Genomic DNA, 19258 nt, shown 5'->3' on the forward strand with positions numbered 1-19258 from the left:
TTAAGTAGCATAGCTGATTTAAAACAATTCTGGAAAGCAAAACTTGTAAAGAGATAAGCATGCGATAAACTGATTCTTGAACTTCTCACATCTAGTCATGTTTAGCGGGTGAGGTGATGATGGCTTCAACTATCTCACCCAGGTCCTGGGTGGAGGCTGACCTTGGGTCTGCTTTAAGATGCTGTTCCAACCACTATTCGGCCAGTTGACGCAATTTTCTCCACTCCTCTGTGGTTTAGCAACAAGATCTCAGATATACATAAAAATGTCAACAAGGAAGGTCAGGCTGATGAAGAGAGGACACAGTGCTTTTTTTATTCAACTCGATGACTATCAGCAGTCACACATACTTTTAAACTTTTAAATGTTTTGTTTTTTTTTTTTTATCCTAGAATTTGAAAGTTAGAAAGGATATTTGAGATCAAGTCCAGTGTCTTCCTTTGAGAAATGGCAATGGACTCAGTAAGACCCTGAAGAGGTCTGTCCAAGCAAAAAAAAAGAAAAAGAAAAAACAATTAAGTTCAGAGGAAAACATCTTAAATAGTTAAAAGTTAAAACAAATCTGTACTCTCTTCAACTTTGGAGACAGACAGTAGATATGTCACATACTCAAGTCCTGTACTGAACTTCTGGATTGTCTGAAACATGATCACACTATAACATGAGAACTGAGCCAAGCAGTGCATTCATTAACAGGGATTCTGACACTAAGGCTCTTTCACTACAACTCTGCATCCATAGTGAAGGTTATAATGCCTGCTCTTTAAATCTCTTTTCCCACTGATAAGATTGAATATCATTCAATCCTGTGAGCCCAAGAAAGCAGTAATATGCTCTCCTTTATCACCGTTAACAATTTCTTCCCTTTTTAAATCAATTCCTCTCATCCACTGTTTAGTTATTATAAAATACAATTCATATAGGAAAGCTACTTATTTTAATAACCAAACTCATTCCAGCTGTTCACTCTAAAAGAGAAGGAAAATATCCAAATGGGCTTGTTTTAACTGCTGAGTTACTAACGCACACAATGAACCTACAGAAAGCTCATCTCCCACGTATGAAAATTGCTTAGCAAAATGGCTCACACCTATTACACCTTAATTAAAGATTAAGAACAATTCTAGGTTATGTCTTCCAAGCTTGCTTGATCAGGAGAATTACCTGGAGGACCTATTGAACAGAGTCTCAAGTGATTCTCAAGCCCTCAAACCTATTACACCAGAATCTTTGGAGGTGGGCCCTGGGAAGCAGTTTAGAAAACTCACTCTAAAAAGAGAGTATATTAACTACTATTGCTTGATGGAATAGCTCTTGAGAAATAGCAAACTCTGCTGCTTCTAAAAGTGTATATTTATCAAGCAAACTTTGGCTATATAATTGATATCACTAGTGAATGTACCACTCTCAGTAGAAAAATCAATCCTAGTTTTTAAGACACCCTTAATAATTGCATAGCCTTCTGGCCTACGAATCCATCTCTTTTTAGTTAGGTCATCATGAGTCAGTTCTCTTGTACCTGGAGAAGCTGCTAAATTCATTTTTTTCTCTTACAGAGCTGAGAGGCTGTCCCTTGACTCTGGTAACTGTCTCATGGGAAAAATGGCTCACAGGCCAAAGCACCACTCTTTGAAATCCTTTAAGTTGATTCAATAACTAACTGCCTTGTTTCTTTTCACACTGCCAAACTTCTTGAAGGTTTTTTTTTTTAACCAGCTTTCTCTATTTTCTCATTAACTAAATCTTCCTCTACATCTTATGAGCCAATTTCATTGTTATTCATTCAACCAATCTAAAGCATTCCAGGCACTGTGGTAAGACCCGGACAGCATTGAACGAAATGGGTTGCTGCCCTCAGGTCTTAAGTGGATGAAAGAACACAAAAAAGTAAACAAATAAGTATATAACATAATATTATGTGCTCTTGTTGTGACTTGAACTGTGTCCCCTCAAAAAATATGTTGAAGTCCTAACTGCTAATAGCTGTGAATGTGACCTTCCTTGTTTGGAAATAAAGTCTGAAGATGTAATCGAATTAACCTGCGTTCATACTAGATTAGTGTGAGCCCTTTTCCAAAGACTGGTATCTTTATAAGAGGGAAATCTGGACAGAAAGAGAGAGAGACACAGGAAAAATACCATGTAAAGATGGAGGCAGAGACTGGAGTGCTGCTGCTGCAAGCCAAGAACACCAAAGAATGCCAGGAACCACCAGAAGCTAAAAGAGAGGTATGGCACAGATTTTCCCTCTGAGCTCCCAAAAGGAACAAAGTCTATTAACACCTTGATTTCAGACCTCTAGCCTCCAGAACTATGAGAATAAATTTCTGTCACTTTAAGCCACCCAATTTGTGATCATATGTTATGGTAGCTCAAGTAAATCAAGACGACTCCGAAAAAAAAAGTTATGGTAAAGGGATAGAGAATAACAAAGGAGTGTGGTAGTGGCTTATTTCATACGAGGAAGGTCTTTCTGCGGGGATAAATCTGAGCACAGTGCTAGAGAAGGCCTGAGCCACAGATGGAGGGATGGAGATGATTGGAGAGAGGATTAACAACAGCAAGGGTAGAGGAGGAAGCCACAGCTGAAAGTGTCCAAAGAACAAGAAGCCCATGTAGTTGGTGAGAAGGAGAGGCTGGTGGAGGCCAGATCTTGTGGGGTCCTGTGGGAGCGGTGGTAAAGGGTTTGGCTTTTATCTTACTTGGGATAGGAACTACACTCACAAATATGCTGAAATACAAAGGTCCCAATGGTCCTCTGTGGCAAAATCATGTCATGTTTGTGGACTTCTGAAATATACAGGTCATTGCTGCCTCTATTTTGAAAGTCTCTTTCCTGGGCTTTAATAAAACTCCAGGTTCTTCTACTACAATGACCTTTTTTTTTTTTTTTTTGTCCAGTTCTCTTTTTAAAACCCCTAAATATAGATTTCCTTAAGGTTCAATCCTTGGTCTTCCAGTCTTTTTTTGTCCTCAGAAAATACACTCACTCTCAAATATGATAATCTTTCCTACAATATTACCTCCAGCACTGACCTTTGCCCTGAGTTTCAGCCCATGTTCTTACTTACTATCAAAAGAATTTTTGGACAGCACCTTAAACTTACATCTAAGGTCCCTATTTCTATCCATGGTTTGTTATCTTTCCAGTCACCAACATTTGAAGATTTGGACTCAGTACTGACTTCTCATTCTGTCCTATTCCTCCTATCAAAGTAATCATCTAATTTTTCCTTTAAAATGTCCCTTCCTTTCCATTTCTTCTACAATCCTTTTCCACCTCACGTTTGATTAACTGAAAATTTTGTGGTATTCCTTATTCTTCCTATTTATTTTAATTTATTCTTCCACATTGTTCATCCTAACATAGTTCTGATTATGCTACTTTTCCTATCTTCCCTCTTGGCTAAAAAATTAAATCCAAACTACCTATCCAAGTATTCAGAGCCCTTTTAAGAGGGCTGCACCTATCCTCCCGACTTATTCTTTTGTAATCATGTCTTGATTACCATTCTCTCCACTGCAACCTATTCCCCTTCCTCCCTGCCTGGCTGCATCCCTTTTAACCTTAACAATCAGTTTAAGTTCCTCAACATCCACAACAGTCATTTCATCCCACTTTGCTCTTGATAAGATCCTATTAAAATAAATCATCTAGCCCATGGACTTGCACATAAGGATATCCCTGAAAAGAGTGACTGGAAAAATTCTAAATAGGTTAGGAAAATATTCAGAAAGACTGCATCTGCACCAAAAGCTTTAGGCGTATAGAGGAGAGTACATCTCTCCTTGTGTGAAGGCTTACCAGAATCTGCTACAATAAGGGTTTTCATAATTATTTTTCATAATGCTGTCTCATGGGTCTCTATATATTTTCACGGCTGACTAGGGAGATTAGTCACGTTCTCAACGGGATTTTTGAAGCCTAAATGGATGTTTCAGTAGTTGGGAGGTGCAAGGTGGGGAAATGGACCTGGCATTAATAGTGGAGGTGATTTATGTGGCTGGCAGGGTCACACCCAGTTATTATCCACTTTTTCTGTTCTCACAAGGTGTGGCTGCCTCCACTTTCCTTAGTTGAGCCTTGCTAGCAACTTTCTTTGCTCTCTTCCAAGAGCGGATACACTAACCAAGAAAAAAAAAAAAAGAGGGTGGAGGAAGAATATAGAATTTAATTTTTAGAAGAGAAGAAATTAACAACCCCTCTCCACATTAAACAGGAAAAAATGACAACAGTTAAGAAACATTCTGAATAGTCTGTCCTTAGCAGCAAGTCTGCAGCAATGATCCGTGCCTGAACCAGTCACATAGTCACCGGATTTGAAAATCTACCATTAGTAAGAGAATAAATTCCTTTCTAACTCACTGCAGTCCCAGGAAGTGGCAACTAGGTAAGACCTGGAAATTCCGATTTTAAAAGATTTTGATGGGATTAAGAGAGGTAAAGCTATCTCTCAACGCCCCTCAACCTAGAGGCGCTTCACCGAATCTCCGCCCCTGATTTCCCCCATCTTCTCCATGTGGCCCTTTAACTCCCCTCTACCTTCCAAATCTCCTCCCAAGCTCTCAGTTGCTTCCTGTTACCTGCTAAGTCTCGCTCGAGGCTTGGGCAAAACTGCAGCAGAAGCGCCGCCCGGCAAGGAAGGGGTGCGGACACAAGGCGCCGGCGCAGAGGTGCTGTTTCCACCTCTGGAGAAGCGCACTCCGCCTTCCACGCGGCCTCAGAGCTTAGTTCAGAACCCCACCAGTAGCCCCGCCCACTCCTCGGCTAGGCCCCGCCCGCTGAGCAAGAGCTTTTTAGCCCTTGGCAGGCGCCGTAGTCGTCCAACACTGGCTTGGCCTGACTGTGCGCGGGCTGAAAGTGCGCATCGCGGCGCGCTGTGGGTGGGCGGATCTGGTGCCTTCTACGTCTCGCTCAAGGCCTCTGCAGTCAGACCCCCAAGGTGGGCAAGCGTCGCCTTCCAGGTCTCTAGTAGGCTGCAGTGGCCCTTGTCTTAACGCTACCTTAGCTGCAGCTTCTGAGGCTGCGATTGCTCCAGCGCCCCAGGGCGAGCTGAGCAGCCTCTGCTCTGTGCAGACCTGGCGGCAGAGTGCGGGCGGACACTGCATGCAGTCTCTGCGCAGCCTTCTCCGCCCGAGTCTCCCCCCCACCCCCGCAGCAGCCGCATCCTCCGCCCCCTCCTTACTCTGCATCTCCTTCCTGGCTGCGGGCAGACCGCTCCACACCGCCGCAGCGCCTGGAGTCTGAACAGTCTTCGGGAGGCACACACGCCCACACTCACTCCGCCCAGCCGCAACCCTGCCCAGCATGTCTGCGCTCGAGTGGTACGCCCACAAGTCCCTGGGCGACGGCATCTTTTGGATTCAGGAGCGCTTCTACGAGTCGGGCAACCGAGCCAACATCTGGCTGGTGCGCGGCTCCGAGCAGGACGTGGTGATAGACACCGGCCTGGGACTGCGCAGTCTTCCGGAGTACCTGTACTCCTCCGGCCTCTTGCAGGACGCCGGGGCCAAAGAGGACGCAGCGTGTCGGCCGCTGCTGGCGGTGGCCACTCACGTGCACTTCGACCACTCCGGCGGTCTCTACCAGTTCGACCGAGTGGCCGTGCACCACGCCGAAGCGGAGGCACTGGCTCGCGGAGACAACTTTGAGACCGTGACCTGGCTGTCCGACAGTGAGGTGGTGCGGGCGCCCAGCCCGGGTTGGAGGGCCAGGCAGTTCCGAGTGCAGGCTGTGCAGCCCACCCTCATCCTGCAGGATGGTAATGAGCCCTCGCGCGCGCGCTCTGCCATTAAGGGAGGCGGTTGGGAAGACACTAGCCAGGGGATACATGTTGCAGATGTGTGTGGCTGTTAAGGGGCTTGATTCGTCGCGTCGCAGAAACACCACTTCTGTTTCTCCCTCCTCCGAGTGAAAGCTCACTCGACCAGAGCGAGGGCCATCGCAGCCTTCCCTGCCAGGGAGACTAGTTCTGGCACCGTGTAGCAATGCTCAGTACTCGAAAGAAAGATGGCCCCACCCCCCTAGTCAGTTTCTTGTGTAATGCTGCAGAGACTTGTGGCTAGCAATTTCCCATTCTTTTCCCGAACACCTGTCTGACATTTCTAGGCATCTTTCTAGCGAGACTTTTAAAGAATGATGTCTCACAGAGGAGAGTGCATGTCATGCGACCTCATCTACTAGGTGATCGCCAGCTATGAGCAATTCCCACCTGTAGGCTCAGAAAGCCATTAGAGAACAGTGGTTCCAATCTGCTTGTGTATCCTTATTTTCCAGATAGATTTCTGTTCTTGATGTTCCTCACGAGAGAAAAAGCTGGATAGGATACATAAAAAGTAGAATATGTCTTCGTCTTACATTATGACAGATGTCTGGTCAGGTTGAAAGCAAGGCCTGAGAAGGATTAATAAGGAGGATATTTCCGGCGATAAAGTATGTGGACTAATGTATAGGTAGCCCTGGAGGCTTTTGGGCTCTGCGAAAGATAGGATGGGTTTCAGAGAGAAACTAATGGAATAAAATATGAATAGGGCCCCAGTGCTTCCAACTCTATGCAAGCACTTAAATAATTGAGCTAATTAGACACAGCAGCAATATTTGTATATTTCCATTTTTATAATACTTTTGTTAATTTTATTTTATCCTCACAACAGGTGTGATGGAGAGGCGGCTGATCCCCAATTAACTGGCACGCCTAAAGTGCACGGAGTAAGATAGTCACAAAAGCTAGGATTTGAACTAAGGCACAAGAGATCAAAGCATGCAAATCATACACAAATCCTACTGCATAAATATATTACAGTAATTTTGAGTAGACTATGAATCCCCTTTATTTCCATTATATCTTTAAACCATTTTAATTGCCAATTTCATTTATTAAAATGTACCTCAAAGAGGTAGAAAAATCCAGTTACTGCAGTACAGTAGGGTCACTTTATGACTGACCAATATGACAAATAATGAAATATTTTAGAAAAATTAGTTTTACGATAAGATCCTGATCACTTGAGATATAAAAAATAGAAAGTAAGATTCTATACCTCACCCCCTACCAAAAAGTCTTTTCCTTAAAAATTTAAATTTAAAGATTAAAAAAGAACTGATTTAGAAAGGAGTCTTATATTACCTAACAATCTGAGGTGAAAGAATAGTACGTTTACATTAAACGTAGTTTAATTACTGCAGATCTTGATAAAGTCGATACTTTGAGTTGAGATTGCCATGTAGTTGATGGGTATTCAGGCTAAATTTTTTCTGGCATCCAGACTAAAAATCGTTTACATTACTATTTAAAACATATTTAAATTGTCTAAATGAATAAATTACTTTCAATTTGTTTACTTTTGCTCTCTGCCAGCAATAGGAAAGCAATGGTGAAAGAGTAATAAAAATTACTGTTTCATAGATTAATAGTCCGAGCAGGCCTGAATATCATGCCCGAGGTCACATAGCCACTTTGGGAAAGAGATGGGACTAGAGTCCAGCTTTCCTAAATCCCAGTTGATGGTAGAATTATAGCCTTATAATTATAACTAATGAATTTTGAAGCTTCAAGGGGCCTGCAGTCTATCTGTGTGGTGTGTTAAGCATGAAGGTATGAAAGGAAAGCTTAATATTTACCACTTTGAAGGTGATAATACTATGTTAAATCAAAAATTGTTTTTTCATTGGAAGCTGGATGCCTCATCCTCTCAAGTAGTATATAATTTCTTCTTTTCTCAGGAATATTAATTTCCTGTCTCCTGAATGGTGTGTGTGGTCTGCTAATTTACTGTTATAATCTAGATGCCTGGAAGGAGATATTAAATATTTATATTAAAAATTCATACACAGTTACATACACACATCAACAGCAGATACCAAGCAGTGTAGTCTTCATTGTTTTGGTTATAACATGAGGAGGCTGAAGTCTTCTTTTATATTACATTTCATTTAAGTGAATTGATGATCACCTGTCTTGGAGAAACATAAATCTGTGTACTGTACCACTAATGCAAAAGCTGACTTGTAAATGAGGGACAAGAAGGAAAAGGAGAGAGCATCATCCACTGCATCATCCTTGATGGAAAAACAACTCGCCATACTCTTAGTGAAATATTATCTTCCTGTAAGAAGATAGTGATAAACCTTGGAATGATGTAGCACATTCTTCTTGAATAGGCACACATTTTGCCTATATTTCACAACATTCAAGTGATATGAAGTGCTTCTACTATGCATGTTTAAACAATTTGCCTACTGTCACCAAAATATTAGAGCAGTTGTTTCAAAACATTTTAAAGGGACTGTGCTTTGTTCATTTTAAGTATAAATCCACATTGAGGAACTCAGTGTTTTGGATACTGGAAAGTAGTAAATGATGCCTGAGTTAGCAGTTTTATCCTATTCTAGTAATGGGAAATCAAGAGCAAATCCCAGTATACACTGCAGGAGCCTTGAAAGAAATTAGTAGCTGGTACTGTAGTGGGGGCAAAGGAAAGAATACCACTAAAATAAGTAGAATTGGTTAAAAGCCATTTAAGAAGCTGTTAAGATTCTAGGACCTTTCTTCCTAAGTGAAAGCCCATCCAGTCAATTTATTCTATGGAGAGAGTAAAACCTGTTTCTTGATTGAGAGATGTCAAATACTATTGAGCTCAGGGGTTCAGAGTGCAAATAGGAGGAATAAGGGGTGTGTGTGTGTGTGTGTGTGTGTGTGTGTGTGTGTGTGTGTGTGTGTTTTCAGAATGGAAAACAGGAATAAATAGGGAATATATATATATTCACTGCTAGTTTTCCAGATGACTAGAGCGCCACCCCTCCACCCCGCCCCCGGTAGTAAATTGGAAGAATCTCACCTGGGATATCCAGCCAGCCATAGAAGACAAAGATGCTGATCCCTAAGTAATTCTTGGCTTAATATCTCTGCAGTGAAGGCTAAGTCACTAGGTCCCATGCATGTGTTTCAAGCAGTTTTTTCATCCTGACATTTAAACAGGCAGCCAAGCATTATGAAAAATCTGGGAAAATCTTCTAACAAGAGATTAAATGCTAAAATAAACCACATTAAGCAACTTGAGAGAGGAGACTACTATTAATATCATCAGGAGATAAAAGAAGCTGTTGTATTCAAGATATCCAAAAGATAATACAATGCTTTAAAAATAAGCAACAGACATCACACACACACACACATGAACTCTTGGAATTTCAGATGTCAGAAATTACTTAGTGGAAGATCCAAAAGATAAAGTTGAAAACTTACAAAAAAGAGCAGATAGGCAAAATGAAAACTAGGAGAGAATCAGCAGAGAACCAGTTTGGAAAATCCAACATTGGAATAATAGCACAGATAGAATAAAGAAAGTGGAGAATAATAAAAGTATAGTAGAGATAATTCAAGGGAAAAAATCCCACGTGTTAGGGATGTAAATTTTTAGGTGGAACAAGCCTCAGAGTTCCCAGCACAGTGAGGAAAGCACATCCAACCCAATGCACATTATTGTACAATTTCAAAATACTGGGAATCAAGCTTCTAGAAACTTAAAAAAGGTTATCTATACTTGAAGCTAGAAAAGAAGAGCTATGTCACAAAGACCGATTTCCAACTTAGAATTCTACATCCATTCCACTAACGATCAACGTCTCCAAAAATTATTTTCCACATGCTGTTACTTAGGAATGTACAGAGGTCTACCTTTATCCTATTCATTCCCTTCAAAACAATGGAGTAAACCAAGATGAAGACATGGAATACAGGAAATAGAGCTAATGCAAGAGAAAGTTGAAAGGAAGCATGATAGTACTCCAGGTACAGAGGGCTCTAGATTGGAGCAGTTCAATCATTACTCTCTCTAGGAGGGTGAGAGGATGAGAAATGTATACATGTGTGGTGATAGTAGGTGGAGAGTGAGGACTAAGGAGCTAAAAATTCTTATATTTCACAGTGGAAGTCAACAGATAATACCTAAATTTAAAAAGCAAGAAATGGTAATACATGAGTGAAATCAGAACAGTTTATCTAATTGGTAAATCAGGAAATGAAATATAAAATTATTTAGAGATAACTACTTTGAGTAGAGGCAACGACCAGAAAAAAAAAAAAATAGCTAAAACTGTTAAAAGTGGTTACCGCTTGTGAGCAGAATTGGAAAAAGAGCCAGAATGGCATAAAGAACTTTTTCTTACATCTAAGACCTTCTAGAATATTTTATTTGAAATATGTACATATATTTCTTTGATTAAAAATGAAATAAAAAGATCGGGGGTGCCAAGATGAAAAAGTGTATTTGAGAGGCCAGGAGAACTCTAGTATGGCTGGAATCTGGTAAGTGGGTCAGGGTGAGGGTTTGGGAGGATAATTGTGTGTGTGTGTGTGCGCGTGTGTGTGTGTGTGCGCGCGCGCGCATACGTGTATGTCACATAAGGAGATTTCATGGGCAGTTCTGGTTCTTGTAAGAAAGGTTTTGATGAAATGATAGATGTGAACATTATAAGCATATGGAAGGCATTTATAAAGCCACAGGGTAATGGCAGATCTACTAATATTCAGCCACTATGGCCTTACAGTTTGGGCATTTATGTCTTTTCTGTTGCTAAATATTTTGAATATCAGCTGGATATAACCAAAGATCAATGAGACTACATTGGTAATTCTCTAAAGCTTCTTTGTTAGGATCAAATTTCCCTCGCTCCCCTCCTTTCTGTACACTTATCAAATAGTTGGTCATTAACAGCTCTATTATTAAGTCAACTTAACTACAATTTCTTTACCTTGCCTGCCAACCATACAATAAGTGGCAGTGGTTTGTGATCCCTAGAGGCACGTTAAATCTAGAACAATTATCTTGTAAAGGAACCTGGCCCCTTATGACTGGAATGTTGGGAAATTAGGGAGTCTCTGATCCCATCTCATTGTAATTACTGAGATTCAAGACAAGACCAGGACAATCCCTGCTCCCACCCCTGCCCCACTCACTGATCTGTTTTGTGTCATTATAGTTTCTTTTTCTGAAAATATTCTACAAATGCAATTATATGATATATAGTTTTTTATCTCTTCTTTCATTTAACATGATGTTTTGGAAATTAATCGTGTTACTGTGTCAGTAATTCCTTTCTGTTGCCTAGAAATAATCCATTCATGGATATAATATCTATTCACCTGTTGAAGGAAATTTGGATCTTTCTAGTTTGGGGCTGTTATGAATAATACTGCCATGAACATTCACATATAAGTATTTGTGTGGATACATGTTTTCATTTCCCTTGTTAGACACCTAAGAATGGAATTCTTGGGTCTTACAGAAAGTATATGTTGATTTTCAAAGAAATTACTAAACTGTTTTTCTAAATTAATTATACCATTTTACATTTTCAACTGCAGTGCATAAGGGTTCCAGTTTCTCCACATCTTTGTTAATACTTGATTTTCTCAGTCCTTTTGATTTTAGCCATTCTAATGAGTATGTAGTGGTATTTCATTTTGGTTTCATTTGCATTTCCCTAATGGCTAATCATGTTAAGTATCTTTTCAGGAACTTATTTGCTCTTCAGATATCTTTTTTGGTAAAGAGTTTATTAAAATCATCTTTTTAAAATTTGAATGTTTGTTTTCTTATTGCAATCTAAGAGTTCTTTATGTATTCTCAATTCAAGTCCTTTATCAGATATACAATTTGCAAATATTTTCTCCTACTGTATGGCTTGCCTTTTCATTTTCTGAATGGTGTCCTTTTAAGTAAGAAACTTTATAACTTGGATTAAGTCTAATTACTTACTTTCTTTATGTTTTATGCTTTTTGTGTCATATATAAGAGTTCTGTGTTTAGCCTAATATTGCGGGGATTTTCTGTTTTTTCTAAGAGCTTTCACATTTAGGTTTATGAATTAATTTTTGTTAAAATTATGAAGTAAGAGCTGGGAGCTTATTTTTTGTTTGTTTTCTCTGCATATGGATGTCCAAAATGCCCCAAATCCAATTTATTGAGAAGATTATCCTTTTACCCACTAAATTATTTTGGTGACAACTTTGTCAAAAATCCATTGAGCGTATATAAGTATTTCTTTTGGGGTTCTATTCTCTTTCTTTAATTATGTATATCTTTTAGCCAGTACCACACTGTCTTGATTATTGTAACTTTATTATAATTCTTAAAATTAGAAGTATAAGTCTTCCAATTTTGTACCTCTTTTTCAAAATTGTTTTGGCTATCCTAGGTCATCTGTATTTCTATATAAATTTTAGAGGTATATTTTAAAGTACTACAAAAAAAAGGCATGTCAAGATTTTGATTGAGATGTGGTTGTATCTATAGATCTATACTGACCATGACAGTAGCTACCAGCCACATTTGACTGTACAAATACAAATTTAAATTAATTAATATTGATTAAAATTTAAATTTTAGTTCCTTAGTTGCATTAGCGTTATTTCAGGTACATATCCAATATGGTAGCCACGTAAAGCTAATGGCTACCATATTGGATAGTGTTGATACAGGATATTTTGATAATCTCAGAAAGTTCTATTAGACATTCCAGCTGTAAGAAAAAATTGAATTTAATTGCCATCTTAACAATTTTCAGTCTTCTAATCAATGGACATGTAATACCTCTCCTTTTGTTTAGATTTTCTTTAATTTCTCTTCATAGTGTTTTTATAGTTTTCAGTGTACAGATATAATAAAATATCCTTTAGTCTCTATTTCAGGTGCATATACATTTAAAATTTTTATTTTTAACATATTGACCTAATGTATTTCTTCATATACTGTACATCTTTTCTCTAGTAATATTGCTTATTTTGTCTGGTATTAATATAGCCACTCTAGTTCTCTGTTTATATAGTGTATACAACTTTTTCAACCTATTTTTGTCCTTGGCCTTATAGTTCCTTTCCTGTAAACTGACATATATCTTCTCTTTTAAAATCTAATCTGACAATCTCTGCCTTTGATTAGAGTGTTTATCCCACTCATTTAATGTAATTAATGATATAGTTGTATTTAGGTCTGCCATTTTATTATTTGTTTTCTGTCTCTCATTTCTAGTTTATCCTTCTGTTTCTTCTTTATTGTATTCTTTTATGCTTAACAAATCCTGATTATTACATCATTTTAATTCCTCTATTAACTTTTTAACTATATTTCTCTCATTTTTTTCTGTGTGTTTACACTAGAAATAACAGTATGAAACTTTTAATTTATGATGATTTACTTAAGTTAATACTTATTTAAATCCAATAAAATAGCAGTTTTGTACTTACAGGGCTCTGTTTCCTCCCACTGTCAAATAACTGGGAAGAGTATGAGATCTTACCCTATGTGCAAGTTAGTCTGCCACAATTTAATGGATTCAGACAGAAGACATGAAGTTTCTGGGCTAGACACTAAGGACAGTTTATTACAACAATAGCAGCAGTATTTGTACCAATTCCTTAAGCCTAAATTTCCACAGGGTGACAAAACAAGGGGCAAAAACATACTACTAGAGCAGCATTCATGATTTGTGTCACCAGGATACTGGTACCATGTGTATTCTGAAAAATAAAAGTTTTGTGGTCAAATAAGTTTGAGAAACTGTACAACCATATCTCCTTCATATATATCCACAGTATGCATTTGCATATTAAAAGCTCTAAGAAGCCTTGCAGAAAAGAAAGCTGCTATTTTCTTTGGAGAAAAATTTCCAGAATTATTTGACCACAGAATCTTTTTTTCTCCTTCATGCATCATAACAACTTGCAGAACTAGTATTCCACTTTGGCAAACACTGGTCTAGAAAACAATAGAAATAAAATACAACTTATTTTTTAATCATCATTAAGAAACATGGCATTTTAAAAATAAAAGTATATTGTGTCATCCTTCCCAATCTCTTTCAAACCCTTTAATGTTCTTCAGTTCTTTAAGGTATTGAAGTCATGTATGCAACATGTTTATCTGTAAATTCTGTTTCCATTTATAGGGGATGTGATCAACCTTGGTGACAGACAGCTCACTGTCATGCATATGCCTGGTCACTCCAGGGGCAGTATTTGCTTACATGACAAAGACCGAAAGATTCTCTTCAGTGGAGACGTGGTATATGATGGATCACTGATTGACTGGCTCCCGTACAGCAGGATAAGTGACTATGTTGGAACCTGTGAACGTCTGATAGAATTAGTTGACAGAGGTTTGGTGGAGAAGGTACTTCCTGGGCACTTCAATACCTTTGGTGCTGAAAGGCTTTTTCGATTGGCTTCTAACTACATTTCAAAAGCCGGGATATGTCACAAAGTTTCTACTTTTGCCATGCGATCTCTTGCAAGTTTAGCCCTACGTGTAACAAATTCTAGGACCTCACCCTGATAATCTATTTCGATTAATTCTATAAATTAACCCAATTTATTTTGTGCTGTTTAAAATGATTAATGGTGAGCATTTCAAAAAGTGCTATTATGCTACTATTGTATATTAGAGAAAAAGGTTAAGAATGAATAAGCCAAAAAAGAAAGTTCTTAGTTTCATTTTTTTCTTTTTCCAAATTAGAAGCCATTTAAATAAGATCATAATTTGCCTAAGCTGTCATCTTGTATTATTTGCTCTAGAAATGACATAAAAGTATATGGGGAAGCAGAGAGGCATTTTTGTAATAAGGGAAAGAACTGTCCTTGCCTCCCATTTGTCTTTATTTCCTAGATGATCTAGAAAAAAAGGCATAGTGTTATGTTTATACTACAAACTTGATATTTTTAATACATTATTTAAAGACAAAGGTTCTTGTGTTTAAATACATTAGAACTCAATACAAACATATAAACTAAGATTTAGAATGACAGCTAAAACAATCTATTGTTATGGGACAGAATTTTTATGCTTCATTTTATTTATTCTTAATGTAATTATAGCGTATGTGTTATTTTACTTACAAAAAGTACAATGAATTTTGTTTTATTACAAAGCTTTAAATGTAAATTGCAGAGTGCTTCAGTAAAAAGCTCTTACATATTGTTGTTTGTTATTATGTATGTGTAATATCTTCAGTCATAAAAGTGAAATTCAAATATCTGTAATCTAACTGCAAATTGTCAGATTTCACAAGAGGACACTGTCAGGAAAATCTGAAAATATACACATTGAGAATAATTTTTTATTATACCCTATTTTAATATTAACAGCTACTATAAACAAAATTTTTCTTGTGAAATAGCAGCTTCAGTGTATGTGTCATATTTTATAGTATCAAAACAACTAACTATAGAGATCTACAACATCCTGATATAAACTATTCTTTTACTTAACATAACATACATATGTATCATAAGAAGGCTTTTCAAATTAATTGCAAAACGTGCATTAGATATTGACTTAGAGTGAATTGCCTTTTTAATCCTGATTCACAACACCTATTCCTGTTCAGTATTCTTTGTCTTTAATGAAGTCTACATTTATAAAGTTGTAGGAAAGATTATACCACTATTTAGTAAAATGTTTTGATTTGGTGCTCTTAATAATTTATTAAAAAACCTTTCAGAATATTTCATAAAGTTTTTTAAAAAGTTTTTTCACTGCCTTTTTATTATTGACATGCCCAAAACCAAGCCGAGATAGTTTTGGAAATCAGACTTTTAATTTTAGGAAGGTCTAGCAATTTATTCCTGAAAAATTATGAAACTTCCCACCCTACACCTACCCATCTTCTTTAGTCTTTTATTCATTCAACGCACATGTGCATATGCATGCACACGTGCGCACATACACACACATACATATATGCATAGCATTGTGCTAAAACACTGTGGAAACTTAAAAAGTCAAAGAGACTACATCCTAGCTAGAAGTAGAAGGTAAACAAAATATGAATAACATTATATGCAGGTTGAAGTGTCAGGGACATAAGTGATGGGATGTGAAGTTAGGTTAGGGAAAGGTTCTCCGAGGAGGTTTTTAAGTCAGATTTGAAAGGATAATTTGTTAGGTGGGTAGTGTAGGAAACAAAAAGATCCGAGAATAGGGATGGAAGCATTATGTTCTACAGTAGGCTATTCCCCATGACAGTTTAAATTTAATTTTCAGGAATCTTAGATCTTCCAAATACCAAGTGTTTAGTATGAGAAAGATGGATTTGTGGTTGTGTATACAAGAATCATCCTTAATGACAAAGAAGCTGTACTGTCACATTCCACCAAATGAACCTTTACATAAAATCAGTAAGAAGGCCATGATTGTTCAAATGTAGAATATCATGGAGGTTTCTCTATAATAATCCTTCAAGGCAGGAGGTTGTTTGAGTTGATAGCGCAACATCAAGACTTTAAATTTGGTTCAGGGCAACTACAAACAATCATTTAAAAAGCCTTAAATATAGCCATTATTTTTATATCAGTAGCACAAAAGAAAACCAAAAGTCCTTAACCATTGACCATTTTATCATACTTTAGGACTTTTCTTTTTAATCAGGGCATAGTAGGCACTAATTCATTTAAACCTGGTGAAGGCTTTCCTTATTTCCTAAAAGTACAATTTTTCAAAACACATTGATATTATTTTTAAATTTCTCAATTTTTTTTTTCAGGTTTTCAAATTGTACCAAAACATAAGACTGATGTTTTACTATTGCTTCAATATGAATAAGTTGGTGAAATGATCTCTCATTCAGTTAGTGCCCACGTTTTGAATTTTTAATGTGCATTATTTAATTTAATCCTGGCCCCAGTGCCAAGAAGTAATCGACCAGCCTTACACAACACAATTGTGGACAAAGCTGGTAATTGAATACAGGTCTGCCTGCCTCCCAAACTGTGCTTTTTCTCTTGTACCTGCACAATAACATAAAATTGGCAAAGTGTATTTTTACTTTCCAAGATGCCACATGTGCCAAGATTATCCAGTGATGTTAAAGCATAATAGCATATTTAAAAAAAAGCTTTAAAAAATATATATTTTCACCCTGACAGTGACCCTTGTTGTAATTTATGTTTTTTAGAAATAATAGTATGTAAGTATAATTCAAAGTTAACAAAATGTAAGACATTTAGAAGTAATTTTTATTATTTATATTGTTAACAACTTAATCTTTGGAAATTCATTTTCCTTATATGGTGTTTCCTTTTAACTGAGAAGTCTTAAACAAACAAAAACCTTGTATGTTACCCTGATATAGTTGAATAAATGGTTATGTGTAGTTGTTCTTACATGGATAGTAATATGAATGTGACATGTACAAGTTGTCCTCTTATAATTTTCAGATAAGTGTAAGTAAACATGTGTGTGATAAATATTAAAGTGGACATTTTATTTCAATCTGTAATTGTTTTTTTTATGATATTAACAAATTTCCATGTAATTTCTTATAAGGATGTTTACTATATAAAGTAGTTTTGAAAAGCTTATAATAAATAAGATGTCAAATCCAAAGGCAAGAATAGGAAATCCAAAAACAAAAAAAATACCCATGTAAGCCTTTAATAGTTAAATTTGACATTCAAATCAATGGGTAAAGATGGGCTATTCAATACATATCCCAAATGTTGATGTGGGAAATAAGGCCCCTGCCATCATAAATTCCAATGAATTAAAGACTTAAATGTAAAAAACAGAACCACGTGTGTATTAAAATAGAATTTAAATTATTTTTAAGACTTAGGATAGGGAAGACCTTTATATAGAAACAAAAAGCAAAATTACATCAAAATTTAAAATGTCTTAGAATTTAGATGCAATAAAGTTAAAAAGATAAATTAGAAAAAAAAATGTTCACAACTTGTGTAACAGAAAACATTTTTTAAACAAATATAAAAAATGCTTACAAATCAGTAAGAGGCAAACTGCTGTAGGGGAGGAAATACCTGTACTCTACCCTTAGGCTCTGTGGGTAGGCCTCCTGAGAATTAAACTTACAAAAGACATTAACAGAAACAAAGCATACAAAATTTTTTTTTGATGAAAGTATTTTTACATGTACATGGAGGCCTTCATATGTAAGAAATGAAAACCCAAAGATGAAGATAGGCCTGAGAGCTTATATACCATTTTAACAAAGAACAATAAATTATAAAGACTGACACAACAGGAAAAGAGGTTTCGGCTAGAGTTGGTAAACTGTGAAAAAGTGACTAGGAAATACACAGGAGAAACTAAAAACAAGGATTATTTAAGTAGGTTTGTTTATGCAGATTAAGCTTGGTGTCAACTCCCCATTCCCAGTGATAAAAATGTTCCTCTTTCTGGTACAGGGAGGGCACCTTTATCACAGGAAATTTTATGCCCTGAATTAGGTAGAAAACAAGAAGTCAGAGAGCCCTTCCTATATTTGCTTTTTCTCAATTGCCTTCAGCTCAATCAATATGCTAAAATGGGATGTTTTGGAGTGTTCTGATCTTCTTCACTACATATTAGAAAAATGGGTAAATTATATAAACAGGTTACTCACAGAAGAGAAAACAAAAAGGGCTAATAAACATAAAATTATGCTGAACCTTAGTAGTACTCAGGGAAATGAAAATTTAAATAATGAGATTGATTACTTTGACCACATTGGAAAATTTAGAAAATGTGGAATGTTGGCAAGGGTATGGGTAAGTGGATAATTTCATGCCGTGCTGCTAGGACTATAAAGTGCTCCAGCCATTTTGGGGGCAATTTTGGAGTATGATTTAGCACATTATGATTTGGGGCTAAGAATGGAGGTTGGGCACACACCTTAACTTCTGCTCTTTTCTGAAACTCAATAAAATAACAGAAAAGGCATTTCTTTAACGGTATAAATTCACAAGAATAGTAAAAGGAGACAAGAGCATCAATATTTGGACACTGGAAAATTGACAGAAGAATAAAAACTGATTTGATAAACCCAAGAAAGCTGAAAACAGGAATGAGGAAAGTAAAGAAGCACTTATTACCATACAATCTCCCCTCTAGGAGTAAAAGTCTTTTGATTTGAATTCTATTTATGATTTAGACTCTAATTTTATACTACTAAGCAATTTCCTGTCCCCACCTCAGGGAAGAGGGGACGCTAACTTAGATTTATCATGAAATGGAGTAATCTAACTTTCAGGGCCTACCACTCTCAGAGATCCCTTCCAAGGCACTGGAAGAGGCCCAAGAAAACAGTTACTTTTTAGTCTTCTTTTCAAAGCCCCTATATTGCATAAGTTTCAGGCCCCCACAAAATGGAAACTAGTCCAAACTAAAGGATTATTATGTAGAGAGGGTAAGCAGGATCTCTACTCAGAGGAAACGAGACCTTGTTAATAAGCTTGGGTCCTATATTGAAAAAAGGATTTAGCAA

The 19258-nt window shown here is 37.0% G+C and overlaps 2 protein-coding genes across 8 annotated transcripts in view; one reads left to right on the forward strand and one right to left on the reverse strand.

Annotated features, from left to right (window-relative positions):
* The window catches only part of POLR3G (RNA polymerase III subunit G), a 70145-nt gene that overhangs the window by 25627 nt on the left and 25260 nt on the right, over positions 1 to 19258 (reverse strand). For 3 of the 7 annotated variants that reach the window (XM_016145038.2, XM_016145041.2, XM_016145033.2), the window contains exon 1: positions 4585 to 4845. The exons of 1 other annotated variant lie outside the window; for it this stretch is intronic. The gene's annotated coding sequence lies outside the window, so the exon portion shown is untranslated. Of the gene's footprint in view, positions 1 to 161; positions 4525 to 4584; positions 4846 to 5186; positions 5309 to 19258 lie in introns of those variants that run through there. 3 more of the 7 variants (XM_016145034.2, XM_016145040.2, XM_016145037.2) reach the window with 3 other exon arrangements.
* Positions 4879 to 17268, forward strand: MBLAC2 (metallo-beta-lactamase domain containing 2). Its single transcript, XM_016145032.2, has 2 exons — positions 4879 to 5762; positions 13949 to 17268. The coding sequence occupies exons 1-2, from the start codon at positions 5309 to 5311 to the stop codon at positions 14332 to 14334; spliced, it is 840 nt and encodes a 279-aa protein (XP_016000518.1). The 5' UTR covers positions 4879 to 5308; the 3' UTR covers positions 14335 to 17268.

Source organism: Rousettus aegyptiacus, unplaced genomic scaffold (assembly GCF_014176215.1).
Source record: "Rousettus aegyptiacus isolate mRouAeg1 unplaced genomic scaffold, mRouAeg1.p scaffold_m13_p_8, whole genome shotgun sequence".
NCBI classification, from domain to species: Eukaryota; Metazoa; Chordata; class Mammalia; order Chiroptera; family Pteropodidae; genus Rousettus; species Rousettus aegyptiacus.

Bases quoted from the DNA above. Each gene is read 5' to 3' on its own strand.
- MBLAC2 (XM_016145032.2), top strand. From the start codon at position 5,309: ATGTCTGCGCTCGAGTGGTACGCCCACAAGTCCCTGGGCGACGGCATC. The intron at 5,763-13,948 runs GTAATGAGCCCT...TTCCATTTATAG, and splicing joins CACCCTCATCCTGCAGGATG to GGGATGTGATCAACCTTGGT.